The following is a 20,118-nucleotide window of genomic DNA, read 5'->3' as shown; positions in this document are numbered from 1 at the left end:
CAGCACCTACCGGATGACTGGCAAAATGAGCCATGCCTGTGCAGACTCTGTGGAAGCCCTGGCTTATTAGGGCAGAACCTGATGTTTCCCAGAGACAGGCCAGGGCTGGGCCTTTACCTTTCAAGGTCTCAGTTTACCCTAGAAAAAGCAAGTGTGGGCTAGCATCCTATCCAGGATTTGTGTCTAGATTTCCACAGCCCCAGACCTCCTGCAGTCCCATGCCTGCATCAATAGTCATAACCTCCCCAGGGACCAGGGACTCATCCCACACGACAAAGCTCTTCCAGCAACCCCCCCCTCCCCAAACACCGTTCCCCACCACGCCTCTGAGGGCTGGGTGAGGGGAGCCGAGGGCCTGCAAACGCTCAGGCGGGAATGTGAGAAAGCTCTTTACTGGGGGGTACAGCAAGGAGGAGCAAGGCCATCTCCCCCTACCTGCCCCCACCCCCTCCTAGGGCCCTGGGGTGAGAGGGAATCTCCCCCTCCCCGCACTGGACCACCACTGTCTTTGGTACAATAAATAGAAAACAAGGGGAGAGAAGGGACCAAGGGTCCAGTCCTTAGTGGGGAGGTGAGCCTAAACCCCTCTCCTTGAACCCCTGCCCCAGGCCCCAATCAGTGCAGGCCTCACCCACCCCGGCTGGGTAGCAGCAATTCCAGTCAAGGGGAGAGATGAGGATGGGAGCCCAGGGCCCCCAGATTGGGTAGGGGGGGGGTATGGCTTCAGGAGGGGCCCCAGGGAGGGGGCAGGGTCATGAGCTGGCTGCCGTGCTCTGGGGTATACCACAGAGGCCCAAGTGCGGCCCCAGAGTGGCAGGGTCATCGGGGGGTGGGAGGGGTGGACGACCTCCTGTCATCCGAGTCCGGAGGGCTGAGGCAGCCGGGTGCTGGGGGGCAGGCGCTGGGTGAGGCTGGGAGCAGTCCGGAGGGCCGCCCACCAGGCTCACATCCATCAGCTCCGGGGGTGGTGGTGAGGTTGGTGACGGGGGACGGCCAAGGCATCGGGGTTGAGGGGGTAACTGGGCCCCGGCCCCTGGCAGTGATGAGGCAGGGGCCTGATGTGTCTTGTGCGGCACATCACCCCCTGCCCAGGGGCGCAGTGGCTGGGAGGGCAGGACCTAAAGGAGCAAAGGAACAGTTGGTGATGGAGACCTAGGTCCTGAAGCCCCAGACACTCCACCACCCACTTCCAAAGTCCCCAAGGTCCCATTACCTGGGGGCTGTTCATCTCACAGTCAGTGATGGGGGGCCCAGGGCCCCCACAATATCGGTTGCTATAGCGGTAGGTCCGGTTGTCACTGGAGGAGCCACTGGAGCCTCCTGGAAGTGCCAGGGGAAGAGAGGAGAGGCCTTAAGCGAGGAAAGGTAGGGCTGAGTTTTCAGGTGGCCGAGTCTGGTTCACGGTCCAGGCCCAGGTCTGGGCTTTGGGGCCAGCACCCAGTCGAAGGATCAGACCCAATTTTGAGATCAGGGGTCAGAGTTCAGTTTGGGGTGTCAAAGAGTCAGAACCAGTTTTAGAGATCTGAACCCAAGCTCAGTTTCAGAGACCAAATCAGGGCCAGTCTGAGCTCGCCTACCCCACCCATTCTGGAGTTGAGGATCATGCAGTTTCATAGCTCTAGGTGAAGGCCCAGTGACAAGGTCCCCCCCAGATCAGGCCAAGCCAGAGCTGCCCCGACCCCTGTTCTACCCCATCTGGCACTGAGCACCCACCAGAGCTGGAGATGGAGCTGGCGGTGCTGGAAGAGGGGCAGGTATCGAGGGGCGCGGGCGAGGTGGAGGCACTGCTGCCTGCCGGGCCCGTGTTGGTGGCCTCATCAGCCGTGCGGCGGAAGAAGCCGTGCTGCAGAGCCCCCAGCGGGCTGATGCGGGCGGCGGGCTCATACTCCAGCATGCGCAGCACCAGGTCCTGGAAGCGGAGGTAGTCGGCGGGGCTGTGGCCCGGCTCCCCCGCCCGCCGGCCCCCGGGCCCGCCCGTCTGCACGCCCAGCACCTCCTGCAGCCGCCGTGTCCCGGGGCCCTGGTAATCCTGGCAGGGGGAGGTGGGAGGGGGGGCAAGAGAGTGGCCGTCAGTGGGCAGGAGGGGCAGGGAGACACACACGGGGAAACAGAGGCACAGGAGAGAAAGTGGAAAGAGAGGAGCTAAGAAGAGTTGTGGGGTAGGTAGTAGGAGAGATGGGGTGGGTGGGGGAGGAAGGAAAGGACAGATGGGGTGGAGGGAAGAGGAAGGAAGGGAAAGACACAAGGGAGGGGAAGCAGGGAGCCCCAAGTGTGAGAGTGAGGGGCCACCGGGGTAGGAGGAGCGGCATGGGGCAGGGGCCGCACCTTCCTGAGTTCCTTTGTCCTTCGCAGGGTCCAGCCACCCCCAGGCAGCCGCTCAAAGTACTTTCGAGCCTTGGGTGCCTGGTCCAGCATGGGGGCTGGTGGGATGCCCAGCACCTCCACAATCCGGTTCATCTGGTCCACCTGAGAGCAGGCAGGCAGTCAGGATCATCAGGCCGGCCAGGCCTCCACCCCCTCCAGCGCACCCCCTCCTCAGGAGCACACCTCATTGGAGCCACTGAAGAGGGGCTCTCCAGTGTGCATCTCCACCAGGATGCAGCCCAGGGACCACATGTCAATGGCCAAGTCGTAGGGTGTGCCCAGGAGCACCTCGGGCGAACGGTAGAAACGGCTCTGGATGTACTGGTAGATCTGGGGGAGGAGAGAGGGCAATCGTCAGAGGTCCCGCCTCCCCAACTCGCACCAGTGACACCCCCACAGCTAGGAGGACTGACTAAGGACAGGTCTCCTGCCCCCAAAACTGGGGACAGGGGTCTCTAAACCCTGATGTTATCAACACCAGCTTTCCAGGAGTCACTCTACTGGCCTAATCTGATCCTGATCTCCATTTCTGCTGGCCTGATCCTGAGCCCCTCTTGGTCACCAGAGGCTGGGAGTCTGTAAACCTAGGCCCTTCCCACCCTCCCAAACTGGACACTTTTCAAACCACTACCAGCATCATCTTAAATGCCAGTTCACAGGAAGCTGCAAAGCTGAAGAGCCCCACCCCCTTCCATCCCCAGCTTTAAGAGCACAGAGTAAACAAAACTCTGTAAACTGCCATGCCAGGCTCAAGGCCACCCAACTGCTCCTCTCCAACCCTACAATCTGGCAGCCTCAAAACTGGCTTGTTCTCCCAGGCTCCACTCCTCTTTCCTTCGGCAGTATACCCTGTGGCCCTCTCCTTCACCCACTGGCCCCACCTTCCGTACCTGCACACACCCCCATCCCAAGCACTATCACTCAGGCATCAACCACTCCAAGCTGCACAGCACGATCCCATCCCCTCCTAGCCTCGCCCCTTGGCCCCAGGCCACTAGTTGGCCCCGCCCACAGCCTGGCCACACCCACACCACTGGCCCCACCCTGGGGCCGCACCCGCTGGCCAAGCTGGCAGGAGCTGCCGAAGTCCACGATTTTGATGGCGCTGCGCTTGGGGTTGCAGAGCAAGATGTTCTCGGGCTTGAGGTCGCAGTGAATGATGCTGAGCTCGGGCGTGGCCAGGAAGAGCAGCGCCGTGCAGAGCTGCTGCGCTAGCTTCCGCGTCAGGTTCAGCGAGACGCCACGGAAGTGCGTGTTGCGCAGGAGGTCGTATAGGTTGTAGGAAAGCAGCTCGAACACCAGGCACAGGTGGTTCCGGAACATGAAGTGTCGCTTCAGGTGCACTGCCGGGAAGAGGACGGAAATGGGCCGAGGGAGAAGAAACTGAGGCTCAGGGAGGGCCAGCGGCAGCCTGTGGCCCACGCTCATAAGGAGAGAGGCTGGAACCAGATCTGTGTCTCTGCTTCTGGAGCACAGGCCAAACTGTGGTGTGCCCACAGTTACCAGCTGCTAATCAGGATGTTTTTATATGTCTATAACTTGATTCACACAGGAAGTTAATTTTCTTTTCAAGTCTCTGTCAAACTTCCTGATTAAACCAAAGAGAAAGTTTCCATTTGGTGCTGATGGGTTTTTAACACCATCCTACACTTCCTCATTTAATTTTATAATCTTGTTTTAGTCTCAGTTCTGTTTATTTTTGTGACAAGGGATGCTTGCTTTCCATTTACTGTAAGGTTGTATATTTTCCTTTTAAAAGAAATGCATTCCTTAAATCCACTTGCTTTTTCTAAGAGGAATCAGTACAGGAAAGAGGAAAAAGACTGGCATAGATGTTAAGAGTAAAGGCTCTGGAGTCCACTGCCTGGTCAGATTATAGCTCTTCTGAGTACAAACACTGTGACCTTCTGCAAGTGACAGCACCTAAGTGCCTCTGTTTTTTCATCTCCAAGCTGTGGGCAATGATAATGGGGCTTCGGTGTGGGTTAAACAAGTGACTTTATGTAAAGTTCTCACAACAGAGCATGACCCTTAGTGAGCACCCGGATAAACTCTGACCAGCGTTCTCATGTGAATAGGGTAGACATCCTGAAAGCGGCAGGAGAAATCACTGATGTCCTGGAATTACAGACCAAACCCTGCCCTGAAGACACCAGCCCCTTCCTGTACCGAGGGTGGCCCATCCCCAGGCAGCTCTGCCCCAGGCCTCACCTATGTAGTACTTCATCTCTGTGTCATGCTGGTTCATCAGCTCCAGCAGCCGCAGCTCAATCTGGGCCTGGTTCAGGAAGGCCTTTTTGTTCTTGATGATCTTGATGGCCACCAGCTCCTGGGTCTGATGATCATAGGCTTTCACCACCTGTGACCACAGGCATGCCACAAAGTGAGGGAACGAGGGCGTGGAGGGCAGAGCCAGGTACCACCACTCTTCTCCCTCCAGTAAGGAGACCCACCAGTATCGCCATCAGTAACACTAATAACTCAATTTGAGTGCTCACCAACAGTCAGACACGAGTGTAAACACTGGATATGAGATAACACAACAACCTTATGTGGAGAGTCCTGTTATTTGCACTGTTTTACAGAAAAGGAAACTGAGGCACAGGTAACCAAGTGATTGCACTGGGGTGAGTGGCCCAGCATGGAACTTGAAGCCACTGAACCACTGGCTGTGTGGGTCAATATCAGTGGGTGCCCGTACCTCCTAAGCCCTGGATCAGGGTCGGGTGGGGGGCATCCCGCACCTGGCCAAAGGAGCCTTTGCCAATGAGTGAGTCAATCTCATAGCGCTCCAGCCAGCGCTCGCCACTGCGCACGATGTAGTCATGGTTGTCATCGTCATAACCGTGGTTCAGGACCTTTTTCTCCTTCTTGGTGCTCGAGTCCTGAGGTGGCACCTGCTGGGCCCGCCGCTTCTTCTTCGCATAGTATACCTGCCCGGCCGGCCGGGAGATGAGGACTGATGAGTGACCGATGCCAGGAGCCCTCAGCACCCAGCCGGTGTCCCTCACCCCCTGCCCACCTCATTGATGTGCTTGTAGGTCTTGATGAGGTCCACGGAGAGCTTGCGCAGCGGGGCTGAGGTCGCGTCTCGGAAGGCCAGGGGCAGCCTCCGCGGCAGTAGCCGCCCATCAGGCAATACCTGGGGGAGGCGGGGTGACGGGTGAGCACTGAGGACAGGCCTTCACCTCTGACCTCAAGGAGGAGAACACAGTGGGCAGCTGGCGCATCATTTCCACACACATTCTTTAGTTGGTCACTGTCTGACAACCCCACTAGAACAGAAACTCCCCAAGGGCAGAAACTTTACCTTGCTCTTGCTTTATCTCCCGTGCCTGGAGCAGGCCTGGCACATAGTGGGTGTTCATTAGAAATCTTCTGAGTGAATGAAGTGAACTATTTACCCCCTTCTTTCATCACATACCTTTACTCTTTTCTAAACCTCAGTGGGAGAGATCGGATAGGAAACCTGGGCTCTGACCCTCCCAATCCTTCACCTGAGACCATCCATTTTGGGTATCCCATGTTGAGGAGCTCCCTATCTTGCTCTGTCCTCATCCCTAGGGGCCTTCCTAACCCTCACCCCCCACTCTGTGCATCTTTGACCAGTTTCTTCATCCTAAGGATCTTGGATCTGGGTCCAGCACCCTAGACCACCTACTCCATCCTGCTTCCAGCTCTACGGTTTAGAGCCTAACAGTCTACCCTTGAAGGTCTTTACCCTGCGCCCCCAGGCCTTGCTGGCTCCAGGACCCTGCAGCTCAACCTTCTTCCCTTTCAACCCCTCCAGATCTTTCACTCTGGACTTCTTTTTTTGCCCTTAATGAACATTTATTGAGTGCTTACTATGTGCCAGACAGGGTCCTCAGCATTTCCAATTGCATTTCATTAACTTGTTTAATCCTCACAACAACCCTGTGAGGTAGGTATCATTATAGGCCCCATTTGACAGAACAGGAAACTGAAACGTGGAGAACCTAAGTAATATAACAGTGGTGCCAGGATTTGAACCCAGGCTCTCCAAACCCTGACTCCACCAGCAACTCCTCTATACCTTCCACTCCCATGGCACCCTTCATGCTCCTGGGAGACTGTCTTGGGCAACCACACCATCTTTTCGGCCCCAAGATCCTTCTATCCCAGCCTCCCCCGACCCCCAGGCAGGTGAGGATCCAGCTGAACGCGTACCTGCGTGTGCTCCTGGGGCCCCGGGAAGCCAGAGAAGGGACCATGGCCCGGTGGGACGGCCATGGTGGGCTCAGAGGGCCGCAGGGGAGTGAGGCCTGGAGCGGGAGCCCGGCCGGGGGGCGCCTTCTCGCATCCTGCACCTCGGCTGCCACCGCCGCTGAGACCTGAGAGCAGGCGGGAGGCGGGGGAACAACATGGAACAAGGGGATGTGTTGGGCAGTACCAAGCGGGAAAGAGGTGGACAACACAGAGAAGTCAGGGCACAGAGTGAGGAAGAAAAGGGTACAACACAGCAGCAGGTGGCAATGAAGAGAGGGGACAGAGAGAAGTGGTAGAGGTGGGGCACAGCGGAGTCCCCAACAAATGATTACCAGATAAATGAAGTAGGCAGCACAAAGAGAGGAACATGGAAAAGGGAATGATTGGGAGCCAGGCAGGGATGTGGGCCATGACAGGAAAAGACAGAAAGACATGAATAATTGCGGGGGAGGAAGAGAAGAAGAAAGAAACCACAGACAGTATAGGGAGTAGGGTTCACTCTTCTCTCCCCATTTCTACTCATGGCCCTCCCCACACAAGATCCCACCATCCTGCAGTCTTCCCTAACGTCATGACCTCATATTACCACAGCAAGGTCCCTCCACTTCAAGATCTACCCTTCCCAGTTGGTGCCCCAATCCAGAGAACTCTAAGATCCCCCCAAACCACATGAGAGTCTTCTGGGCCCCCTCCAAACCACAGCAGGATCCTCAGGGACCTCCTGATCACACCAAGGTTATCTGAGGACCCCTTCATAACAGGGTCCTAACCCTATGGCATTCTCACCCACCAGGGTCCACCCTTCCCAGGGGACCCTCCCCATATGGTGCTAAGACCTCTTCCCTATCATTTCCTCCCACTGGGGACCACCCCTCCGTAATTTCCCAAACCATATTCCAGTTCCCCCATGCCACATCAGGGCCCTTCCCCACATTACTCCAAGCCCCCGCCCACCCCCAATCAAGGCCCACTCCTTCTGATGGAAGCAAGGGGGAGGCATTCCTTCCCACAGTTTAGTGGATGGTCCTTGTGGATGGTCCTACCCTGGCTCCTACCCCCACCCTCCCTAATCGTTTTGTCCTGTCAGGATCCTTTCTCCAGTCACTCCTCTACACCAGGGTCAATCCACAATTGTGCCCATTCCTAGAAGGCCCCCATAGGTAAATTCCCCAAATATCACAGAGTTCTCCCCTTCCAGAGCATCTATCACACCAAAATCCTCTCCCCACGGGCCTTCTCCCATGTCAATCCTCTTCCCCTATGCCAAGCCTTGCCACTCCACGACCCCTCCTCTCTCTTGGAGCTCCCCCACAAAACAATCTCTTCCTCGGGGCCCTCCCACACCAGGACCCTCTCTCCCAGCCCCCACCCCCTACCCGGGTCGGGGCTGGCGCGCCCACGGGGGGCTGGGGCGCGGTGGGGCCCCCAGTGGGGTGGGCGAGCGGCCAGCATGGCGGCGGTGTCTGTGGTGAGAAATCGGCCGCCTGTCCCGGCCCGGCCGGCCCGGCAAGCCCCGCGGCGGGGAGGACAAGCGGGACAGGCGGCTCGGTGGGTGACAACAGCAGCCGCCGCCCCGCCAAGGGCGGGGAGAGGAGGGGACGAGGGTCAGCCCGGGGCACGCGGGGGAAGGGGAAAGCAGGTGGACGGGGGAGGGGCGGGTTAACCCTCGCCCCGCCAGCACCGCCCAGCTCAGCCACCCGCCCCAGGGGACCCCAGCGTCCCGCCTCCCACCCCGGAGGCCCGCCGGGGCCAGCGGAGCCCCGGCGGGCGGGGCCGGACAGAGTTTGGCAGTCCACACCTACGATGGCAACAACCTTGCCATTGGCCACTGCTGCCAAGAGCTCAACCAATTACAGCCCAGGACAGCTGTTGCTAGGCGACGAGGATGCGGCCGGCGGAGCCGAGACCAAACAAAGAGCGGGAGCGAGGCCCGGCAACCCCCTCCCAGTCTCCCTCCCAAGACTGCTACTTCGGGGCTCGGCCCCTTCCAGGAATCCGACTAAGAATAGCCAGGCAAGGCCTGCACCTGCCCACCGCCCCCCTCCTCTTCTCCCTCGGCCTCATGCTAAATCTCGCGGCGACGCGGGCAGGGCGGGTCCCGTACTACCCCCCTCCCGAGAGCGCGTGCTGCCCCGCCCGTAGCCGCGTCGTTACCTGAGGGCGCGGGCAAGGGAACTCAAACTGCTCGGGAAGCCCGAGCTCAGTCCTGCCCAGTGGCTGAAGATATCCGGCAGACGCGGCGAGCCAGGGCCCCGATTACCCAGTAATGCAACCAGCAAAATGGCGACCACAACAAACCGGCCCCCCCCCCGCCCCGGACTCCGCCTCCCGCCCCCCCAACCTGTTTCCCCCTCACGTGACCCAGGGAAACACTCCGCGCCTGCGCTCAGAAGAGCTTACCGGGACCTACACGCAGAAAGCAACCAACCCCGCCCAAGCGCCGAAATCCACGTTACGGCTGCGCAGGAGGCAGCTAAGGTAGGAGCATGCGCTATATGACCGGATGAAAACGCCCGCCCCCACCACCACGCAAGTTGACCGAAGGCGCATGCGCCCTGTTGATCGAGGTCGCCAAGCAATCAGGGGCAAAGGGAGAGACTGATGAGTCTTTTAATAGAAAAACACACGTGTTAACAGTAGCAACACAGTCTCTCGCGATCCTGATGGCGCTGGGCTTCAGTTCTTCACCTTGGGGGGTGGCCTGTGAGAGGAAAGAGATGAGGGGACTCAGGGCTCATCACCACTGTGGGGCACTCCTAACAAGTATTGACTGGACCCCCTGCTCACCTGTACACACCCACGACCACAGCGTGGTCTCTTTCGTATGGCTCTAGCGTCAACTGCTCCTGGGGCTTCATGTTTTCCTGCTGCATCTTTTTCACTTCAGAGGCAAATACGGCCTCTGCAGAGGCTGTGGAGTCAATGCAGTTGGCCTGCAGAAGAAAGAGGATTTGAAGTCCACAGCAAGGCTTTAGGCTGCTTTCCCTTTTTTTGTGCTTCTTTAAACCAATAGAATTTGTTTTCATTGGAGACTAGGCTTTGGGAATGTAGGGAAAGACTTCGTTAGATAAATTTTCAATTTGGTTTGGATTGGAACAGGAAGCCTTCAACAGAGCCCTATTTTTCTAAAAGCCAGTGTTTAAATCTTACACTCCGGGTTTTTCTTTTTTCTACTTCCTCTTCTTTAACAATAGCAATAATGCAGCTGAGAATGCTAAAACAAATGCAGCAAAGGCTGCAGAAAACAATGGTGAATCTGGTTGAAGACAATGGAGAGGCCTCTGTACTTCAAAATGAAACATTTTTTAAAACGCATCCAGCATTTATCTGGTATTTATTTCACACCAGGTTCTGTTCTCAACACTCCATACATATTGAGACATTTAGTCCTTACATCAACATTAAAAGAGATAGGACTAACATTGCTATTTTGCAAGTGAAGAAACAGGCATATAGGTTAGGTAACTTGCTCAAAGACACACAGCAAGATGCAATTCAAACTCAAGATATTCAGACTCAGCGATCATGCACTTAATCGCTACAGTCTATGGCCTCTTTAAATTCTAAGCTTTTTACTTTTGTAGACATTTTTCATTATGTGCTATTTGATTGGGTGGCTTATAGGGAGCTGGGAATAGACTGACTGGATTGGGGGATGGAGGCCTCCTTGTTTTGACTGGCTGCTTGGCAGTTACAGATAGAGAAGATACTGCCACCCCATCTTAGGACTCCTCTAAGCCCCGCACCTTAATGGAAATCACAAAGTGTCCTCCATTACGCAGGAAGGTGTGGGCATTCAGGGCTACAATCCGCGTCTGGTCTGGCTGGGCCACGTCAGCAAAAATCACATCCACCATTGCTAGGGAGAAACAAGTAGCGGTTAAAAGCTGGATCCACTGGATTTCCCAGCTCCTCCCATGGGGCCTGCGCCCCAACACCAGCAGGTTCCTGGCAGAGTCTTCCCGGCCTCCAGTCTCACTTCCTCCTGTTGATCCCCCTCCCTCCACAGTGCCCCCAAGATGGGTCCAAAACCCACAGTCACACCATTCATTCATTCCTCTTGTAAACCATGTTGCCACCTACTCTGTGGCCAGCCCTGGGCCGGGCGTGGGGGACAGAGAGACGAGTCAGACCTGGACCCTGCCCTCGAGACGCTCCCGGGTCTGGGCGGGGGAGACAGACACGTCATCAAAAAGACAAGTGAAGGTGAGCACTTACAGGCAAGAGCATCTGCAGGATTGTCAAATGAAAACAAGCTGCAGGACAGAGGGTAAGGTATGAATGCACAGGGGAGAAAACTCACGAAAAGAAAAACCAGGGGGAATGCAAAGTAGTACTTTTAAGGCAGAGTAATTAAAAATAAAATAAAATAAAATAAAAAACTTAAAAGAATGAAAAGATGGTGCAATGAAAACTGACTTTTTTAAAATCAGGAAAAGCAGACATCAAATTGTTCATACTGGTTACCTCTGGGGGTGGTTTATAATGCACTCCATTTTTACACTATGCTTCTGAATTTGTTTTTAAAACAAAGTTATTTACATTCACAATGGGCCCCTCTGGGCCAGGCCGTACTCTGTTTGTGCTTTCTGGGTTATGATCTCCCCAGACGGTGCTGATGAGGACCGTCAAAGCAGGCTTTTATGCATAAGTCAGGGGTAGTATAAAAGGTACCACACTTTGCAGGGAGGCAGGAAGTACTGGGGTGGGGGAGATTAGGGGGAGGGGCAGGAGATTGGAGGAAAGGAGGTTGGCCCTCCAGACATCCCAGGCCCTGAAGCAGGACTGCCACCTCCACAACCTCACCTGGCTCCCCCGACCCTTTTCATTTCTGCAGACTCAAGAGGCCTGTTCATCCACTCCAATTCCATCCAAATCAGGGCTCTGGAGGCCTCTTCCAGGAAACCTGGAGAGGCCTGTCCCACCCCACCCGAGCCAACCCCAGACCCCTCACCGATGAGCATGCGGTATTTGTGCGGGTGCCGAGCATCTTCAATGACGGGAATAATGTTGGTCCTCTTCTTGGCCAAGTTAATGAGGTCACGGCCAGAACGGTGGGAGAATTCAACTGCATAGACCAGACCGTCCTAAAATAAATCAAAGTCAAACAAAAACAACGATACTAGTTCTCATGTATGGAGTGCCTACTTTGGCCCATATACTGCATGCATCTCTTCAAATCCCCAAATCCAAACCCTACCATTTAATGACTTGTTATCATTTTAGATGAATAAACTGAGGTCCAAGGGTTATTCAATCCTGCTTTGCCTGATCTGAGAGCCCAGGCCCCCAATTCAGGCTTAAAATGAGGAAGCTAGGGCACAGAGATGACATCGTAACAGCTACGAATATCTGCGATGGGCCAGGCACTGCTCTTGGCACTCTACAGGATTTAACTCATTTATCTTCACAATGACCCTATTTTCCAGACGGGTAAACTGAGGCTCAGAGAGGGACAGTAACTTGCTAAAAGCCACTTCACTGTTAAGAGCCCGCACCAGAGCCTGGGGTTTTTAACCACTAAATTACACAGCCTACAGTCTTGTAGCTGAGTGAGGTGTCATGAAGTGCGATGCATGGGTGCCCTCTCAACAGGGAGCCTGTCCAGCCACACAGAAACACAGGCCCAGAAACTGACGTCTTCTGTTCTTTCAAGAGAAACCAGAAGACCAGATTTGGGGGGTATCAATTTTTAAAGAGGGCAATCAAATCAAACGTACTCTCAGCTCTGGGCCCCTCTATCACTGGTCACCCCGATACCCACGCCCCTTCCCTCCAGGCCGAGAACTCAGGAGTGAGGCTGAATGAGGCTTTGGGGATGATGTGGTTCAAGCCGCTCCTTTCACTCACAGGCACTGTGACCAGGAAGGGCCTGGCTCCAAGCCACACGGTGCAGAGAAGTGGCCAGGGCCTCTGACCTCCAGGCTGGCAGAGGAGGTGGCCTTTCCCTCCCTCCCACCCCTTCCTGCCCCCATCTGTCTACTCACCGGGCCTACGATATCAGAGACGTGAGAGACGGTGGTGCCCGAGGCAGCCCCAAGGTAGAGCACCTTGGCCCCTGGCTTGATGTGGATCTGGTCCACGCCGCCCAGGATTGCTGCCGCCAGCTTGGAACGGAAGGGGTTCCAGGCGCGGTACTCGATTTTGTCATCTCCCTCCTGGGCCGGGAGAGATGGGGACAGAAGTCAGTGCCAGGCTCTTCTGTAAGACCGCACTGCTCTTAACTCCTGGGCCCTCAAAAGGGACGGGGCGCCCAGTCATCGTACAAGAAACGAACGTGGGTACACATCTGTGGCCATGGCAGAGGCAGGGCCTGCCCTCTCATGGAGGTTCCTGACTCAGGGGCAGCGACAGGGACAATAAACAAACAAGATCATCCCAGGTAACAGCAAGGCAAGACCTATGCATTCATTCTATAAACACTGACCGTGCCCCTATGCTTAGGAACTGGAGAAACACAGTGAAGGGGACAAAGGCCTCGCCCTCAAGGAGCGAGGATACGCTGGACTGACTAACACACATGGCATAATAGCTAGTGACGGGGCTAAGGAGAAAAGATCAAGCCAGGAAGGAAGATCTGAAGCATGGGGAGCAGGGCGAGGGCAGGTGAAAATGAGAAAGGGTGGCCAGGGAAGAGCCAAGGAGGAGACACCTGAAGCAGACCTGAGGCTGAGGGGCCGCTCAAATTATATGGGGACGCACATTCCAGGCAGCAGGAAAGCCAGCAGGAAGGCGGTGAGGGCAGCTTTTGATAGACAGGGTGGTGCAAGGGGGCCTTGTGAGAGAGACAAGGTGACACCTGCCCAGAGCTGCTGGTGATGAAAAGGAACCAGCCATGCCCAGGGCTGGGAGCAGAGTGTTCCAGGCAGAGGGAACAGCAAGGCTGTCGTCGTGGCTGGAAGACACTAGGTTAGGGGGACAGTGGGTGGAGACAGTGGGGAGGCGGGGCTAGAAGGTGCAGGGCCTTCCAGGCCACACCGAGGACTCGGGACTTTAACCTGAAGCCAGCGGGCCATCACAGAAGGTATCTGAGGAGCGGGTGCGTGATCTGACTTATGGATTAAGACGATCCCCTGGCTGTCACGTGGAGGACAGACGGTGGGGACAGGGAGACCAGGCAGCCGGTTACACCGTCAGCTTGGGGCTCTGGTGGCTTAGCCAGGCGCCCAGGTCTCACCGAAATCGAGACTCTCTTCTCTCCGTAAACCGATTCTCCAGGGACCAGATTCTTGGTGACCAGTGCATCTTCCTTTCCTCGACAAATGAATACACCTGGGTGAGGGGATCAGAGCAGGGGTGAACACCCCGGTGGGCCACACCCCACCCCTAACCCCAGGGGCTTCCCTGCCTTCCTCACTCACCCTCATGCCGATGAGGCTCGACCATCACATTCTTCCCCGACTGGTTTCCTTTTTTTCCTCCCCGACCACGACCCCGGCTGCCACCAGACTGGAACCCGCCACCTACAAGGCAGAGATGCAGTGAGAGGGAGACCCCACCACGCTTCCCTCCCCACTCCCCAAGCCCAGGGAAAGCCCCCTCCATCACCTCTTCCTCCCCCTCCTCGCCCACGGCCCCTAAAGCCTCCGCCTCGGCCTCGGCCCTCGCCAAAGCCTCCACGGCCTCCGCCAAAGCCTCCACGGCCTCCGCCAAAGCCTCCACGGCCTCCGCCGCGACCGCCACGGTCACCAAAGCCACCTCGGCCACTGAAGCCGCCCCCACGGGGGCTGAAACCTGTGGTGGAAACAGAAACAAGAACCATCAACGGGGCCATGGAGCTTGAGAAGTTACTCCTACGCCGAGGAACTCCACTCGGGAGAGAAACGTGTGCATGTGGGCGCCAGGAGAGGTGCCCACGTGTGTCCACAGCAGCAGAACAACGGACTAACCTGAGCGTCCATGAGCAGAATGGACAAATGAAAGAGGGACGATTCCCGACGAACAACGAAAAGGATCAACAGATCCACGCAACAGAGACATAAATCTCAGAATCATGGTAAGGGAAAAAGCAAGCCCTAGAAAACCACATCTAACACAATATCCTCTTTATAAAGGCCAGCAACAACTAAGAGGTGCTATGCGGTGTGGATATATGTGGTAATCCACGCCCCACCCGCCCCCAAAAAGAGGCAAGAGAATGATAAATGTGAAACTCACGATATTAGGCTTTGGGAAAGAGAAGTTATGGGGTTAGGATAGGGGAGGAAAACATAGAGGTAGATTTACTGTCAATATTCTGCTTTTCTCGGTTGGTTAGTAAATGCACAGGATCTTGTTCTATTATCAATATTAATTAGTCTGAAGAAGACTGTGCACTGTGTGTGTACATGCACTGTGGCAGTAGGGTCCCCCGGGCCCTGGAAACTTCTTCATGCCCTCCCACTCCTGCCCTCGTGTGTGGCAGAAAAGCGCCAACCCCAAAACAGAGGGGAGGCATTCGACATCACATCTTTCCTGCTAACTGATCCCCCTGCTTCCAAGCACGCACACGTCTCTCCCAACTCAGGGGGAAAAACGAGCAAAACCCACAACTGTCCTTTATGGATGGGCGACTGATCATAGCAGTTTAGGGCTTGTCAACAAGATGGGAAGTTGAAGGGAAAAGAAAACAGTCAGAGACTTTATTTTCATCACTTCAGGAGAGAGCAAACATTGTTCACGGAGCACAAAACAGTGTCTGAAGCAGACAGAACTCTCCTGGTGCTAACAGATTCAGTATTTGACTCTTCTGTGATGGCTTCAAAAGCTCTGCAGTACTTTCAGAAAACTGCATTATCAAACAATCGTTCGTGTGAAAATTAGTGATGGTTTAAAATGATGTCACTTGATGTAAACTATTCAATAATGAACTTTGCTAAAGTTTTTGCAAAGGTGCATTGTATTCCCACCATATGAAGGCTTCATTCGTTTTAATGGTGTTAGAGATGAAAACGTAGAACTCTGAATAGCTAGTCCTAATTTAGTTGTTAAAAATGAACGGTTTTCAAACTCCTACACCAAGAGTTGTTGACCTCTGGTCTCCCGCTCCCTCTGCAGTCTACTGCCCACACAGCAGCTGGTGACTGACCTTTGCAAAACAGCAAATCAGCTCTCATCATTCCCCTGCCCACATCCCTTCAAAGGTTTTCCATCACATTCTAACTGAAATCAAAATTCCTTTCTCCGGCTTCCAAAGCTAGAAATCGGTGGGTCTCATCCTTGCCCAGGGCTGTTGCTTAGATTCTCAAGTAAATTGTCTGGGGTGGAGGCCTGGGCATGGGGCTTTTTTTTTTGCGGTACACGGGCCTCTCACTGTTGTGGCCTCTCCCGTTGCGGAGCACAGGCTCCGGACGCGCAGGCTCAGCAGCCGTGGCTCAGGGGCCCAGCCGCTCCACGGCATGTGGGATCTTCCCGGACCGGGGCACGAACCCGCGTCCCCTGCATCGGCAGGCGATCTCTCAACCACTGCGCCACCAGGGAAGCCCCAGGGGGCTTTTTAAAGTTCCCCAGGTGACTAACGTGCAGCCCAAACAGAATCACCACCATTGGGCTTGGCTTTTGCTGACTTTTCTGACCTTTCTCTATGTTGGGTCCCGTGCTCTTCCTCCCCAAGAACAAACTCGCTTTCCAGCTTCTAAACCTTGAGCATCTCCTGTTCCCACTGCCTGGGTCCAGAGGACATTGCTTGACTCACCCACCCCACTGCACTCAGGTCTCTGACCGAATGTTCCTTCCTCAGAAGGGCCTTCTCTGGCCACCTGACCTTTACTCTGCTTGCTTTTTCTTCCTATCAGTTATCATACATGGCATCTTAAGGATTATTACTGCCTGCCTCTCCCACTAGAATCAAGCTCCAAATGGACAGAGATGTTTGTGTGGGTCATCACTGCATCCTGCACAACACCTGGCGCAAAGTATGGGCTCAACAGATAGTAAATGGGCTGAGAACTCTTAAACCCTTGGGTTCTGTCTTATGAAGAAAACACCCTGTTCATTCAGGAAGCAGGTGATCAGATGGTGACCAGAGCCCCAGTCCCTCCCTCAAGCAGCTCAGGCATTGACTACAGGGAGACGGCCATGCCATTCATGACCCTAGAGAGTAGGGAAGGTCTGTGGGTATCCTGAAAAGTTCACCTGTAAGAAGGAGATATGGAAATAACACAGTGTCCACCTCGCAGAGTTGTAAAGATTAAATGACAATACACACAGAGCACTTAATATGCTACCTCGCACACAGTTTGAATATATTATTCAAACTCAGGAGAATGAGTCCCTCCTCCTTCCTACTTAGGGGAGAAACCACTAGGCCTAAGAGACCCTCAACACAGGCCTGATAGAACAGAGACCCAGAAAGTGTGGGCACGGCATGGGGTACAGCGGGCATGATACTCAAAACATATCTTAATCCATTTCAGGTCCTGGGGTTCTTAGAAAAATGTACTGAAAGTACCCACTCTTCAGAAAAACGCACATTCACATACCTTTATCTATAAGTTTTGGCTGGAGGGTCCACAGACCCCCTCCCCGACCACAGTGTAAAACTGCTCTCCTGCCACAGCCTTCCCCATCTCAAAACTGGAAACTCTACCCCTCCAGTTACACACGCCAAAACCCTTCATTGTCCTTGACCCCTCTCTCTCACACCCACATACAAGCTGTTGGCTCTATCTTCAAAATATATTCCCTGACAATCTGTCAGCCAAGTCCATTGCTACCACCCTGGTCCAAGCCACATCATCTCCTAGTAGATGACAGCAACAAACTTCCCACTGATGTGTCTACTTTCACTCTTGTTCCCCTAAAGTCTTTTGCACACAGAAGCAAGAAGGATCCTTTTAAAGGTCTCAGTCAAGTCTGACTGACATCAGGTCCCCGCTCAAAATCTCCCAAAGGCTTCCTCTCTCAACCAGACTAAAATCCTCGCTAAAGAGCTGACTCCAGACAACTTCTACAACTTCTTATCCTAACACAGTGAGGGAAGGGTTGGGAAGGCGTATCCTCCATTCCTGGCACAATCAGAGCACAGGATGCCTGCAGGCTTGCCCGGGTCTCAGTGGGAGCCACACTGCCTGGCACTTCCTATTCCACCAGTAGATCCATAAACACTGAAGAGAAAGGGAACTTGAGAGGGGGCATGGACCCACAAATTCTGCCCCCGCCAGATGACCCCATCTCTCCACAGGCTGAAGTGTGGGGGGAAGGAAGGAAACAAGGAAACCTGTACTAGGAAACAGACCCTTTCAGTCATGGCAGAAGATTTCCCCAACTCCAGGGGAGCAAGTTGCGGGGAGGGGAGAGGGGCTCGACCTGATTTAGGAAGAGCTGAGACACCAGGGAGAAGGACCCTAATTTTGCTCCCCTTGAGAAGAAAGATAAAGATAACAATTAGAGAAAATACTATTACATGTCAAGCACCGTGCTATATGAGACGTAACTGCAAACTGTAACATTGTGTAAGTTTAAAGTGTACAACCTGTTGATCTGATACACATATATTGCAAAATGATTACCACCATGTGCTATTTTTTCTTAACATGCTCTCACTAAATTAGGACTGGGTGCCATTTTATTGATGAGATAACTGAGGCTCAGAGAGGTAAAGCCACTTGCCCAAGGTCATACAGTAAGTTAAGCATAGTTAGGATTGAAACTGAACTGAGGCCCTTCTGCTGTCAAAGCCAGGACTCTCATCATTCCACTAGGAGGGAGGTGTGGAGGGTTCATCAAAATCTCGAGTAAAATCGGAATGAATAAAACCACTCACGCCCTGTGATTACCTCCCTTGCCCACCCCACGATAATCCTATACTGGGCGTGTGAAGTTTCACCTCACCTCTCACCGCGAGTTGAGAATCACTAGGCCCAGGAGCTCCACTCCATTCTCAGGGACCCGCCCCCCTCCGGAGAGTAGAGAGCGGGAAAGTGGGCCAGGGAGGGCAAGCCGGGAATACTCATCTATGCCGGCCCTCTCTGAGAAGCTAGGTTTGAAGCCAAGGGTACTGCTGTTGCGGCAGCGACTGGGGAGCATATGGGGTCCTAGAAGACCCAGCCCCCGCACCCAAGACCGGGGGCTCTCCGCCTCCCAATCAGGACAAATCCCCAAATCCCACGCCCAGAGATCCAAGACCCCAGATGACTGGATCTAGATTCTGGTTCAGTACCCTCGACTACCGCCCGCGGCCCAATATCCAAGACCCCTAATGACTGCCTCAATGAAACGAATCCCAGTTCAGGACACCCCCAATTCTACGCCCAAGACTCTCTACTAACGACCGTGACCTCTGAGAAGTCAATCACAAACCTCTAGACCAGGAACCCGAACCCCAGGCTGAGGTTCGATCACAGGGCGGAACCAAGCCCTCCCATCCCCACAAGAGACCGGAACAAGACCCCTTCCCCACAAGAGACCGGATCCAGGGCTCAGAATCCTTGTCCCCAGGCCAGGACCCCGCCCCTCCGTTCCGGCCCGGCACCCCGATCCCCGCCGGATCCCAGTCCTGAGCTCCGACCCCAACCCCGGCCTCCACCTGGCTTCATAGCGAGCGTGGAGCTCCACGGCTCAGTACTCTGCGGCTTCCCCGAGTCCACGCGTCCGGGTCTTTCGCACGTGGAAAGGAGCGCACGCGCGCGGCGACGTACACTGCGTGATGCAACCACGCAGCCCCGCCCCTCGGAGCCTCAGCCCCGCCCAGAGCCTGGTGTGCGCGCTGTGGGCGGAGATTTCTGAGCCTCTCAGGGCACAGCCTCCTCGACCGTCCTTGGAGCTGCCTTGACCTGTGCAGCGTTCGCTACTCTAAATAGGCTCCCCACTTCCCTTTTACTGGTGCGATCACCCCAGTAATCAGGGCTTATCCCCAAACTTTCGCACGGGCTATGCCCTCTACTTCTCTTCTCTATTCCTAGTTAGCTCTCTAAGATTCCCTCTACACTCAAAAGCCTTCCCTGATCCATTTCCATCCCCAAGAACAAGGGCCGACTCTGGATTCCCATGCATACATTGGAAAACCATTTGTTGTGCGCCTGAATGTACCAGGCACTGTTCTAGGCACTGGGAATACAGTAGGGAACAAGACACACAAATCCTGGAGCTCATCTTCCAGTGGGGGAAACAGACACCAGACAAGTTATTAAAAGCACACTGAATGATAGACGGCAATAAGTGCTTTGGAGAAAATAACAAGCAGGAAGGGGGATGGGGACTGGTGCTGGGACGGGGGTGTGGGGTGTGTGTGTGTGTGTGTGTGTGAAACTGCTTACGAGGTGGTCAAGGAATGCATCCAGTGACTTTTCTTAATAATTAATTAATTAATTTTTGGCTGCATTGGATCCTGTGTGCACAGGCTTTCTCTAGTTGCGGTGAGCGGGGTCTACTCGTTGCGGTGGCCTCTCTTGCTGCGAAGCACGGGCTCTAGGCGCGCGGGCTTCAGGAGTTGTGGCACGTGGGCTCAGTAGTTGTGGCTCATGGGCTCAGGAGTTGTGGCACACGGGCTTAGTTGCTCTGCGGCATGTGGGATCTTCCCGGACCAGGGCTTGAACCCGAGTCCCCTGC

General features: G+C 54.8%; 2 protein-coding genes across 5 annotated transcripts; both read right to left on the bottom strand.

Moving 5' to 3' along the window:
• Positions 1-375: 375 nt before the first annotated feature.
• On the bottom strand, positions 376-8,955 carry DYRK1B (dual specificity tyrosine phosphorylation regulated kinase 1B). Of its 4 annotated transcripts, XM_032613042.1 has the most exons (12): positions 8,746-8,955; positions 6,553-6,716; positions 5,387-5,506; positions 5,109-5,297; positions 4,576-4,723; positions 3,421-3,707; positions 2,548-2,694; positions 2,326-2,466; positions 1,994-2,029; positions 1,714-1,909; positions 1,214-1,320; positions 376-1,118 (listed from the first exon to the last, which is right to left on the bottom strand). In XM_032613042.1, the coding sequence occupies exons 2-12, from the start codon at positions 6,613-6,615 to the stop codon at positions 753-755; spliced, it is 1,800 nt and encodes a 599-aa protein (XP_032468933.1). In that variant the 5' UTR covers positions 6,616-6,716; positions 8,746-8,955; the 3' UTR covers positions 376-752. The 4 variants fall into 4 exon arrangements, with proteins under 4 accessions (XP_032468933.1, XP_032468931.1, XP_032468932.1 ...); XM_032613040.1 differs by having other exon boundaries at positions 377-1,118; positions 1,714-2,029; positions 8,746-8,892; XM_032613044.1 differs by lacking the exon at positions 1,994-2,029 and having other exon boundaries at positions 382-1,118; positions 8,746-8,892.
• A 230-nt stretch (positions 8,956-9,185) lies between these two features.
• Positions 9,186-19,220, bottom strand: FBL (fibrillarin). The gene is made up of 9 exons (XM_032614706.1): positions 19,097-19,220; positions 14,140-14,325; positions 13,953-14,054; positions 13,769-13,863; positions 12,579-12,749; positions 11,546-11,678; positions 10,338-10,450; positions 9,379-9,524; positions 9,186-9,292 (listed from the first exon to the last, which is right to left on the bottom strand). Exons 1-9 carry the CDS (start codon positions 19,104-19,106, stop codon positions 9,268-9,270), a joined length of 981 nt encoding a protein of 326 aa, XP_032470597.1. The 5' UTR covers positions 19,107-19,220; the 3' UTR covers positions 9,186-9,267.
• Between the last annotated feature and the right edge of the window lie 898 nt (positions 19,221-20,118).

This window comes from Phocoena sinus, chromosome 19 (assembly GCF_008692025.1).
Source record: "Phocoena sinus isolate mPhoSin1 chromosome 19, mPhoSin1.pri, whole genome shotgun sequence".
NCBI lineage: Eukaryota > Metazoa > Chordata > Mammalia > Artiodactyla > Phocoenidae > Phocoena > Phocoena sinus.
The sequence above is the reverse complement of the archived record's forward strand: the minus strand, read 5'-3'. Positions and strand labels throughout refer to the sequence as shown.

Excerpts from the sequence above, each read along its gene's own strand:
- FBL (XM_032614706.1), bottom strand. Across the intron at positions 12,750-13,768 it reads AGAAGAGAGTCTCGATTTCG|GAGGGAGATGACAAAATCGA; the intron begins GTGAGACCTGGG and ends CTCCCGGCCCAG. Across the intron at positions 10,451-11,545 it reads CAAATACCGCATGCTCATCG|CAATGGTGGATGTGATTTTT; the intron begins GTGAGGGGTCTG and ends GTTTCTCCCTAG.
- DYRK1B (XM_032613040.1), bottom strand. The coding sequence starts at position 6,615 with ATGGCCGTCCCACCGGGCCATGGTCCCTTCTCTGGCTTCCCGGGGCCC. Across the intron at positions 5,298-5,386 it reads CCTACAAGCACATCAATGAG|GTATACTATGCGAAGAAGAA; the intron begins GTGGGCAGGGGG and ends CCGGCCGGGCAG. Across the intron at positions 2,467-2,547 it reads TCTTCAGTGGCTCCAATGAG|GTGGACCAGATGAACCGGAT; the intron begins GTGTGCTCCTGA and ends GCCTGCTCTCAG.